Genomic DNA, 12,537 nt, shown 5'->3' with positions numbered 1-12,537 from the left:
GTCTTTGGGCTGCACTTCGTCTGGCCCCTCACCTAGGACCTGTCTGCCTTGGGTGACCCTACTAGGGGCATGAAGCCCCTGACAGCATAGCTCCTAGGATCATTGGGACACTCAAACCCCTCCACCACGATAAGGTGGCAGCCCAGGGAGAGGCCCTACTTCTAACAATCATAATATTACTTTTCTTGGCGTTATATTTGATGTCAAAATCATAACCATATTGGGAACAGACCCTTAGTAATTGTTGAAGGCCAGCACTATATGGGCATAAGATTACCAAATTATCTGCATACATTATGTGATTGATTATGCAATCACCAACTACACAGCCTGTTTTACAACAATTCAGACGCTTTGATAGTTCATCCATATAGATGTTAAAAAGGTAAGGGGATAGTATACTTCCCTGCCTTACCCCGTTACCAACATTAAATGAATCAGACATTGTATTACACCCATTTGACATACATTGATTGATGCCCATACCAGTAGACAAGAATTCTTATTAGATATTTGGGTACATCTCTGCTTTCTAACTTGCAGAACAATTTTTGATGGTTCATACGATCAAATGCTTTAGAGGCATCAAAAAAACACATAAATACTGTAGTGTTATGCAAGTTATACAAGTCTAAAATCTCCTTTAGTACAAAAATACACGTGTGTGCCATGTTTGGGTTTAAAACCAAATTGATTATCAGAGGTCAAGACAAACTCTTCCAGCCTATTTAATAGGATTCTTTCTAAAACTTTTGATAAACTACTAGCTAAAGCTATGGGTCGGTAATTCTCCAGAGCTAATCTTACCCGCTTTGTCCTTAATAGTGGGTACCAGTATGACAGATAGTATTGGGTTAGGTAACAGACCATGTACTAGAAAGCCAGTAAAACACATAGAAAGTAATGGACAAAGTTTCTTACTTGCATTTTTCAAATGCTCGGAGGAAATGTTATCCATCCCACAGGCCTTGTTGTCTTTCAGTGTCATAATTGCATTATGTATTTCTTGTGGGGATACGTTCACATTCTCATTACTGTGAATACTTTTCATTTCAAAAGTGTCACTTTTGACACAGTTAAACAGCCCACTGTAGTGCTCCTGCCATAACTGAGTGATTTCTTTTACATCACTAACACCATCAATAGTAGTTGGCAGTGATGTTTTGCAGTTATTTATTTTTTAAATTTCTTTCCAAAAGTCCTTGACATTATTATTTCCTAACTTCCTAGCAAGAGAGTCAGACCTCATAGTATTTTCATTTCTCCTTATGAATCTTAAAACATTTTAAAAATTTGCATTTGCCTTTTTTGTACTCAAACAATGGGCCATATCTCTGTTTACCTAAATCAGCCCATGCTTTAAGAGCCCTTCTGGCCTCTGCATGATGTTCTCTTACATAGTCGTTCCAGCCTGGCTTGGTACTATGTGAGCTGGTTTTATACAATAATGTGTTAAAGATTGTGCATGAATATATTGAAATAGTTTATAATGAAAAACTAAAAAAATCTTGTTTCTTTTTTTCATCAATTCATGAAAAAAAACAGCATAGAAACAGTGAATAAATAGAAACCTCCCTAATTTGGAAGACTGAAACTGTCATAATTACAGTTTTTTTCAATTGCTAAAACACTAAACCCTATTGTGTGAACCAAATGCTCAGTTGCCAGTGCCCAAGAACCTGACGTCAGAACTTTACCAGCTCTTATCAAACGTCATTCAGGCCCTGTCCTCGCAGGCTTCGCAAAATTTCAATCCACATTCTTCCTCCCTACCACTCATACCCCCATCTACTTTTTCTTCTGCTACTCACCCTAATTTGGCTCCAGCTTCTTTTCAATTCCACCTACTTCTTCCTTACTCCCTTCCTTTTCAAACCCCGTCTTTTTTCCCCAACCATTTCTAAATGCTTTTCATCACGTCACCAGCACGTCACCAGCCCTCACGTCTCCACCGCAGTTCCTCCTGCTCAGCCTTCTTCGTCAGTTCTACGTCCTTCTCCCATTTCACCATCATTGGGCCAGCAGATTTTAAACGGTAACTACGTAGATCTAGCCCTTCTTCTCCAGCCATCTCTAAGTAGCTTTAGTCAATCTAGGGAAATATATACAAGCCAGGGAGTAATGCAATTAGGTCATTCTTTAGGTCCTCGCTCTAAAGAGCTCACGTCCATTGAATTCGTCTTAGCATTCTTTCTGTTCAGGGATACAAATTGCTCAGTTTTTCCAGATCGCAGGTCTGAATTAGACGACTATCTCTCTATCGTTCTAGACATGGCTCTCCGTTTCGGAGGCACAGGCTTTTACCAATATCACATTCTTTTTGCTAACCAAGCAGCAGCCCGCTTACATCATTTCAATCAGGGCATATACTGGGGGCTCCTCGACTCTGAATTATATTGTCGAGTTTTTGCCGCCCATGCCTCTCTGTCCCATAATCTCTGCGGTGCTCCATCCCGTCCAGCTACTGCTTGTACATCAGTAATCAGTCTACGCACTCATCAATCAGCCTGCACGCCTTCAAGTTCTAATCGGTTGTCCGCAGCCACCTCACCCCCTCCAATCATTCCAAAATCCAGAGATATCCGTCCATCCGTTAGTATCCCAACTGCTAAAGGTGTCGACAAACGGGGCCGCGCCGTTTTGTACCAAGGAGGCAGGATGATCTGTAAAAACTTTAATGATCTCGGCTGCTTCACGTCCAACTGCAGGATGCTTCACACCTGCTCCTACTGTGGCGGTGCTCACGCCAGAAATTCCTGCCCTCACAATCCTACCACTACGGCAGATTGACTAGGACGTCATCTTTCTACTCCTATATCTGCCCTAAAAAAATCATCCTGACAGAGAATTTGTTAACTTTCTCGTTGATGGTCTTATTGATGGTTTCCATCCAGGTATAGATATCATTCCAAATTCCAACTACCACTGTCACAATCTTAAGTCCGCTATTTCAGATCCTGACATGGTTGATCTTCTTCTAGCTAAAGAAGTTAAAGAAGGGTTTATGATAGGAGCATTTGATAAACCACCCTTCCCCGTTTACCACGTCATTCCCATTGGTATCGCTACAAGGAAGTACTTCGGTAAGAAAAGATTAATCATAGATCTCTCAGCTCCTCACGGCTCCGACGTTCCCAGTATTAATAGCGTCATTCCGTTTCCTGATTTCTCAATGCAATACGCAACCATCAATCACACCATCAAAAATCATTCGTTTGGCAGGGCGAGGTACCTGGCTCTCCAAAGCAGACATTATCAGCACATTTAAGGTTCTTCCCATTCATCCAGATTTCCGGCGTTTCTTCGGCATGTTTTGGAAAGGGGCATTCTACTTTGCAGTTCGCCTCACTTTCGGCTGTCGTAGTAGCCCTAAAATATTCAATTCTCTATCTTAAGCTCTTTGCTGGATTCTCATTAACAATTGCAAACTCCCCTACGTTATCCACCTTCTTGACGACTTCCTGATCGTAAATCCTTCCCCTCCGCGCTTTGGGCTAAGCGCTCTGGTCAAAATCTTTTCACAGCTTGGTGTCCCTCTTTCTAAAGAGAAAACGATCAGCCCTTCAACCTCTTTAGAGTTCCTGGGTATTACTCTCGACTCCCTATCCTTCCAAGCATCTTTACCGCTTGAAAAAATTAATTGCATCTCTTTGCTCCTGTCGAACTTCCTTCTTGCTGACAGATGCTCTAAGCAACAGTTGCTCACCCTTCTAGGACATCTAAATTGCGCCATCCGAATAATTCCTCAGGGCAAATCTTTTATCTCTAATCTCTTGTTAAAAGCAGGTAGTGTTTCGTACCTTCACAGTTCTCTCATTCTCGATCAGCCCTGTAAGATGGAAATGCGTCTTTGGGATCATTTTCTTTCATCCCAGAACGGCATATCTTTCTTTTACGATGATTTTCTCACTTATCCCGACGATATTCAACTTTATACAGATGCAGCTCCCTCCATCGGTTTTGGCGGCTATTACCGTGGCAAGTGGTTCACATCAAGATGGCCCAAAGAATTCTCGCTTCTTCAGGATGAATCGTCCACACCCTCATCTACTTTGTACGAACTTTTCCCCATAGTCGTCGTCGCAATCCTTTAGGGGCACGAGTGGGCAAGAATGTCAATTCTTATCCACTCAGATAATATTGCAGTTGTAGATATCTTTAACAAAGGCAGATCTCGCTCCCCAGATACCATGCAGTTTATTCGCAGACCAACTCTAATTTCAGCCCAACACCAGTTCTTGATGCAAGCTGGTCACATCCCAGGATCACAGAACCACATCGCTGATGCTCTGTCTCGTTTTTCTTTTCAGAAATTCAGACTCTTGGCTCCAGACTCAGAAGCTCATCCTACTCCAGTTCCACCATTTTCTTCAACAATATTCAAATGACTCCTCAACTAATCGACCTTCTCAACACCTCTCAAGAATCAATTCTCAATAGCCTAGCTCCTCGCACCCTATCAACATATCTGTCAGGGTGGAATCACTTTAAATCTTTCAGTACAACCTATCAATGACAATTTCCATCATTTGACGTCACAACCCTCTGTCTCTTCATCTCTGGAATGAAGAGAAATGTCTGGAGATGTCAACCCATTTGAAATAAAAAAAAATTGGAGCAGAGACCCTGAATATTTGCCTCCACTGACATTCCCAGACATATTTGCATACCTAATCTGTGGTGTCATTGCTTACACTGTGAATAATTTTAAGAATTACAAGTCAATGGAAGTGCACATCCAATTTACAGATGGCTGGGAACACTATTTAGACAGTTTTAACCCCCTGGATTATGAATACGCAGTGGCGGGCGGTGCATTTCACACTTAGGCCTTCAGTGATGTCCAACTTAGTCAATAAATATCTTCCATTATGCCAGCATTTATAACACCAGGATTGGAGAGCACTTCTTGGCATTGCATCACCTCGGTTGTGTACACAATGGGCTATTATCCGGCGCATTTTAAAAATCAACAAACCTACATTGACCCACTTCTATAAACTAAATATTAACTAAAATGAGTACACCCAAACAAAATCATGGCAAAAAAATTATGGCACAACACCAACAAACTGAAATTAGACACTCACCAGAATGGAAATGTCTGGAACAAACTTGCAGGTAGCTTGGGACGCTGGAGAAGGTTATATCAGAATGTCTCAGCGCTGATATCCAAGTTATTCATCTCCTTTTTGTTAGGTCTAATACATGAGCTCCCTCGAGTTGTTTCCAGGTGGGAAAACAATAAAACGGAAGTCCGTTTTCTATCCTTTTACCATTCTGGTCATGTGACCGGACATTACATCCAATAACAGGTTTGTACCATTACTAAATTGTTTTAACGTACTTTCGGTGGTTATGTTTATGGCCGTTCAAGATGGCGCTCATATCCCATCAGCCACCGCGCCGCAGACTACTCTACATTAGTGACATCACGTTCCAAAGCTTTATAGGGAGAAGCAGCAGCTCTACTCTGACTGACCCCTGGATAATGGAGCTCCTTTCATAGATGGATCAGTAATCAGAGCTTTTACTGTCAACTCAACTTTTTCTTCACTACATCTGACTGAAGCAATGCTCTCATGACTGCAGACAAGGCCCCCATTTTGTCCTCTCTCTTAACATTACTCATGCACAAGACTCCAAGATACTTCTACTCCTCTGCTTGAGGCTAATTCAGAATACTGATTTTGCATTTATTTTTAAACCCATAAAGGAATCTGAACATCAACCAGGTAAAGAAAAGCAACACAAAGCACTGTCCATGCAGCTGTAATACTTCACTGACAAGTGTTCCTGATCCAGCAAGGATCTTACCTTGAACGATGAGATGCACTTTTGTGGCCTTTGGTTTGTTGTTAGTCAGGATGGAGCAGACATAAAGCCCCTCATCATGAACATCAACATTTTTAATCATGATGCTGTACTCTGTGACAGCAGTGTTTTCCATCAAGATGACGCGAGGATCCAGAGACCACTTCTCACTTCCTGCAAACAGAATGGTGGTGCGATTGAGCCAGGCCACTCGTGACACTTTGCTGTCCACACTGCATCTGGTAGGAAAACAGAAAGAGTTTCATTAGCTTTTTAATATTTTGTGAAAGGTTGCATAAAAAATCAAAGTAAATACAGGATGAAACAACCAATTTCTTTTTGGTCCTTCAACTCATTCATTACGTGCATCCTTTAATGGAATCTATTGGTTTAGTTAGATATGTTTTGTAGTTGGCATTTTATAACCTAACAAACAAACAAATTATTCTGATTTTGTTGTAAAGTAATTGATTGAGTAGAACTAAATGTAACTGCATTTTATTCTGATTGCGACTGTTGTGACCGACAGACAGCAGAAGATCCAAGTCAGTGGATAATGTAAAGTTCAATTATGATACCAAATTTTCTGTAGGTTGGTAGTGTTTGTGAGAGTGTACTGAAAGCAGTAAGGAAGTTTAAAAATAAAAAAGCACTGGATTGCAATAAGTTTGACATGTCACTCATAAAATAAGTAACTGATTCCATATCAAGCAATGTACCTATTTATGCAATAATTCTTTTTCATCAAGAATATTTCCTGATAAAATGAAGGTGGCTAAAGAGGTTCAAAAATAGAGATTAGTATACAGAGTTAAACTCTAAACCAAACTCCAAAACCTACTTGTTAACTTTGTGAAAAATTATTAATTACTTAGTGATCAGCAATAAGAATTTAGAAGTCATCTGTCAACATCTATCTGTGATGAAATTGATCAAAAAATACAGCAACAGCTGCAGATAAATAACCCAATGCTGTGGGGATGTTTATTGATTTCTGTAAAGCTTTTGACATAAATGATAATTTGTTGCTCCTACATAAATGTGAACAATATGGAATAAGAGATGTTGTAAATCATTACTTAAACTGATATTTCGACAAAAGGCTTCAATATATAAAAAGTATAATACAGAATCACATTTAGGAAGAAGAACTTATGGTATTCCACAATGTTCAATATCAGGACCAATGTTATTTAGAATGTACAGTATAGAAATTATAATTCTGAAACTAAGTTAAAAACTATAAACTATATGTTTGCCAATGGTACTAACTTATGTAGCTCAGGAGTAGAAATAAAGTAACTACTAAAAATAGTAGAAAATAATTATTTTGATGATAAAAGGGTTTGATTTAAATAACTTACCTCTGAATTAAAATAAAATTAAATTACGTTGTTTGGTTATGTTAGGGACAATTTGGACAAAACTAATAAGTTAAATAAAGGTGAAATTGAAAAGTCTACGAAACAAAATGTTTAGGTGTGTCTATAAATCATACAGTCTGTTGGAAACCAAATATAGCTTATATCAAAATGAAGTTGTCTAAATCTGTTGATATTTGTGAAGAGTAAGAGCAAGAGTTGTTATATTGTGTGGAAAGTTGAGGAATTGTATATAAAACAAATTTAGCTCCAGTAATTACATTTTTAAAAATAGCTAATAAAATAATACATAACGCCTCTTTTAATGAACATACAAATATTATTTTTATACTTTTCAGGTAAAAAAAAAAAGTGTTCCTAAAAACTTATTTAAAAAACATGTTTATCATGTTGTGAAAACCTCTCTGGTTTTATTCAGTCTTCTATATTTTTTCATTAACAAGAGACCAATAAAATTTATTATATATAGTTATGTATATTTGAAAGTTGTCCAGTCAGAACCAATGTTAAATACAGATGTGTTTCAGTTCTGGGAACCAAATTATGGACTAGTGTAAGTGATGAGTTTCAATCTAAGAAAACAGTATTTGGGTGTAAAAAAATACTTGAAGTTTAAGGTAAATATGGACTATATTGTTGATGATTTTTGGAATGAATATATACAGTTTTTCTCGATTGTTTACACACATTTTCTGAAAGTATGCCTCAAGCTCTCAGAACTCTACACACAAATCAAAGAACACACAGGGGAAAACCCTTCAATTCTGCTGAAAAATGAAGCTTTACATTCAAAACATTGTTATCTCTTCTTAAAACTACATTTTGTTTTCAGATGACTTTGTGTTGGTTGGGATGTACAGTGTGTACATTGTTTTTGTGGGAAAAATAAATTGTGTATTTGTCAGTTCTGAGTATAAAAAGAGAGAGAGCTAAAGGGCTCTAGTTCAAGCTTGCTTCACCAAGCTATAGGACATGGATGTACATAGATCATTCTTTTTTAACTTGGAGATGTCAGTTGCATGGAAGAAACAGAAGGTCAGCCTTTGCCTACCAAATGGTGAAGTCACAACACAACCAGCAGAGATGGCAAAGTGTTTTTAAGCAAATCTTTTTTCTAAGGATACATGTGATGAAGCAATGTAACAGAACTTCTCCAGGATAAGGAGAGTTTGAACTTAGACTTACAGTTGAAACCAGAAGTTTACATACACTATAAGGAAAGACGCATGCATTTTTTTCCTTATTGTCTGATGTGAAATCAGAATAAACTTTTTCTGTTTTAGGTCAATTTGGATTTTCAAAATTATTTCTATTTGCTAAATGCTAGAATAATAAGAGAGAGAATCTGTGTATCAACTTTCAATTTTCAATAAGCAATCAAAAATCAAATAATGAAAAACTGACTGGTTATTTTGTTTTTTGTTTTTTATTATAACACAAAAAATGAAAAAATGCCTGTTTTTTCAGATTTCACTTTTAGGCTGAGATCAAAAACAAAAATGGAAAAACGGACACCAGGGCAGAACTTGATTTTAATATTTAATTGGTCGGGAAGTTTGGTAAGGAGCGCTAAGAAACATCAAACCTTAGCTTGTTACCGGCCACCATAGACATAATATATTGTAAACCAGCAGTCCCCAACCTTTTTAGCTCCACGGACCGGTTCAATATCAGACAGTATTTTCACGGGCCGGCCTTTAAAGGTGTGGCGGATAAATACAACAAAATAAAATGATACGACCAGCATGAAAACGGGGGTATTTTTTAAAACATAATAAAAGTAAATCCAATGTGTCCTCGCAGCTTTGTTAGTTGCGTCCTGGTATTGTGTTATCAACATAAATAACATCCTCTCCTCCCCCTGATGTTCTCTATTTAAACATGCCCTTTAAAATAAGATCCACCACACAAAGAATCCAACTCACCATAACCCTGAATCAGTGGAGCACTGTGCCTGTTTCTCAATAACCAGACGGTCCATCTAGGGCTTCCAGAGACGTTTGTTTTTACTCGTTTTGCTGCTTGTGGGTTTGTTTTTAGCGGTAACGGATCACGTGACCTAGATGAGCGTTCTGACACGCATCAAGAGTGAGTCATAGACGGATGGAGTGAAAAGAATCAAGTCAGTTTTCAAAATAAATGTCGTTCAGACTCTGAAAATAAATAATACGAAATACTGTAAGTTAATTATTCTTTCTGTGCGGCCCGGTATCAAATGACCCAAGGACCAGCACGTGGTCCAGGGTTTGAGGACCTCTGCTGTAGACACCTTGAAGATGTGCTCTCTGGCTGGTGTCAGAGGGTCATGGAGAACCCGGGTTTTTGGTTCAGATCTTACCCCTCCAGGCAGATGGAGGACACTGTACAAGTTGAAAAGTGGGTTGGTGACCTGCAGTGGAGGATTATAAATGGATCAAAAGCTACAAACAGACACAGGGTCACTTAGACTCTACTGCTAGGGAGATATGTTCCTTTTGTGGGCACCAAGAGAACATTTGTTTCTTTTCTGTTCAAGGTTACAAAGTTTATTTAGGATTTTGCAGGACTGGGTGGAAGCCCTGGGTGAACATTTTTTCCATAGCTGTCCTTATTTTTGGCCTTAAATATACTGACAGGAAAAGTAAGATTCTTATTTTATGAAGTTCATTTTTGGAATGGCAAAATTATCAATTTGGAAAACAGGGAGAAATGAAATGTTTGGACAAGTTTGGACCTATGTAGTATTGACTTTTAAGGGGTTTGTTGTATCAAGAGTCAAAGTGGAGCATGCTTTTTATGGTGTCACTACAGACCTCTGGGGTATTAGGAATGTTTTATGTTCTTTGGGAGAAGATGGCACTCTGAGTTTGCATTTTTTCTTTCTTTGTGTTTCGTTCTTGTTGTTTTTTTAACCATGCAGATCTAGGCGAGTACTGGTTTAGTATTTCTTTTTGCGAAGTGAATAACTATATTTTCTATATTTTGGTATAAATAAATGTGTGAAAGGTCTTTCTTTCTTTCTTTCTGCATGCTGGGAGTTGGTGGTGGAGTGTGTGGTGAGTGGTCTGAGTGATTGAGAATTTCTAACTTTGCTTTTTCTATCTCTAATGTGTCTTTCTGGGTATTATTCTTAGATTGGATTGTGGAGTTGGATTAAGGGGTATTGGTTATATTTCAGTGTGTAAAAACTGGTATTTTGTGACCAGCCAACAAAATGCCAGAAATGCATTTCACCAAACTTACAAGTCAGCATGGTTTTAAGATTATACCCAGTAGTCCTACTACTACAGTGGAGGAGTGTAGTTTGGCGGTGGCAAAAAGTCTTGGGTTGTAACAGCATTAAATCTACTGCTCAGATGAACAGTGCAGTGGTTATTTTTGTTGACAGTGTGGAAAAAGCAAATAAAGTGATTGAAAAGGGTATTGTTGTGAATGCCATCTTTTTGTCAGCTTCTACTTTGAGTACTCCTGCTGAAAAAGTCTTAATTGCAAATATCCCTTAGTTCATCAGTGACGAGTTGCTGGTGAAAGAACTGTCGCAGCACGGGAAAATTATTTCCCCGATCAGAAAGCTGCAGCTCGGGTTTCAAGTTGTCACTGTTAAAGCTTGTTGTTTCACACAAAAGACCTTAACTTAGTGTTTAATGTGCGACTGGAGGATTTTGATTAAGCTATTTATGTAACTTTGACCACTTTAGTGTGTTTTGTTTGCGGAGAAGTTGGCCATTTGGTTAGAGCATGTCATAAAAATACTCCTACTAATAATACGGAGCACACCCGACATGAGGGGGGCAAAAAACGAAACAAGCTGAAGCCAAAGACTCAGGGAGTGCAGTGATAAAAAACAGAAAGGCAAATTTCTGAGAAGAGGAAGAGGACGAAGAACAGATTGCGCAGACTCAAAGTCAAACAGTGATAGATTCACAAGGAAGTCAGGAGGATAACAGTGACGAAGAGCAGAGTCAGAGTTTACTAAAGTCTCAGCAGAGAAAAACAAACAGATGAAATAGAGCAGTGACGTGCGGTGAGGTTCATGGTTGGTGAGGCACTGACTCCTTTAGAGTCAGATATACAAATATATAAACCAGCAGCGGCTGGTGGAGTTTTCTCCAGGGGGGGCTATAAACCCAAAATAGACATATACCAAAGGTTTGAACTCCAAAGGCACAAGCCTGTAGGACACATGTAGTGTTTATAAGACCTGTTTTCTCCCTTATTTTTACCGGAGAAAATATGTCAAAGCTTGTTTTATGGTGAGAGCACTCACTACGTCACGTATTCTGAACGTACAATATAACGGTCAGATGTCTCACTCCGATTATTCAAAATCAAAACATTTTAACAGGTTTTTAGCATAAATTTTCTTAAACTAATTATTAACTATGAACTTGTTTATTATCTTGTGTATGTAACATAGTCACATAATGAACTTATTGCTGTCTTTGAATAAAAGGCAGCTCACCCGCAGCTCGACTTTTCAATTAGGCGAACTTTATGACAGCCGGATGTGACGTCAGCCCGCGGCGGGAGTCCTGCCCTCCGGCGGCGCGAGTCCCACCCTCCGGCGGCGGGAGGGTGGTGAAATGTAAACACAGCTGCATTCAGCTCTGGGCGCAGGAGAGGTGCGCCCTGAACCGTCCTATCTCTTGAACTGAAGAGGAGCTACTGCGCATGTACAACTTTTAATGAGTCTATGGACAAAGATTTTTGCGCCTCGGGGCGGAAATACGTCACCAATCAGACAACGTCGAAGAACGAAACAACTTTACTTATCATTTACTATAAAATATTCATCTTACACAACTAAAAATATGTATGCATATATTTTGAAATATTTTTAATGTACTATTTAATTGTTATTTATTTATTTTTTACATATAATAATATTATATATATAATACTATAATCAAAAAAGACTATAGGCCATATATACAGATAATTCTTTTTCTGCAGCTAGTTTAGATAAAATATATAGTTTCAGACATGATCTTGGTATTTTTCCAGAATATAATATCCATCCTGTAAGTTTCTTAGATCATGCTTTGGTTTCTTGTAGTGCTTTTATTGCCAATATTAAACATAGGCCTGCCTATTGGCATTTTACCACTGCTTTGTTATTAGATAGATACCTCTCCCTGGGCTGCCACCTTACCGTGGTGGAGGGGTTTGAGTGTCCCAATGATCCTAGGAGCTATGCTGTCAGGGGCTTCATGCCCCTAGTAGGGTCACCCAAGGCAGACAGGTCCTAGGTGAGGGGCCAGACAGTGCAGCCCAAAGACCCCTTATGATGAATATAAATATTGGACACAGTGTTCCCTCGCCCGGACGCGGGTCACCGGGGCCCCACTCTGGAGCCAGGCCT

At 38.9% G+C, this 12,537-nt stretch overlaps 1 protein-coding gene across 1 annotated transcript in view; it reads right to left on the bottom strand.

Moving 5' to 3' along the window:
- The window catches only part of opcml (opioid binding protein/cell adhesion molecule-like), a 203,329-nt gene that overhangs the window by 87,775 nt on the left and 103,017 nt on the right, over positions 1-12,537 (bottom strand). The window contains exon 2 of the mRNA XM_037979126.1: positions 5,818-6,053. Coding sequence (XP_037835054.1) covers positions 5,818-6,053 — 236 coding nt within the window. The remainder of the gene's footprint in view (positions 1-5,817; positions 6,054-12,537) is intronic.

Source organism: Kryptolebias marmoratus, linkage group LG13 (genome assembly GCF_001649575.2).
Source record: "Kryptolebias marmoratus isolate JLee-2015 linkage group LG13, ASM164957v2, whole genome shotgun sequence".
NCBI classification, from domain to species: Eukaryota; Metazoa; Chordata; class Actinopteri; order Cyprinodontiformes; family Rivulidae; genus Kryptolebias; species Kryptolebias marmoratus.
This window is presented reverse-complemented; position numbering and strand designations above follow the sequence as displayed.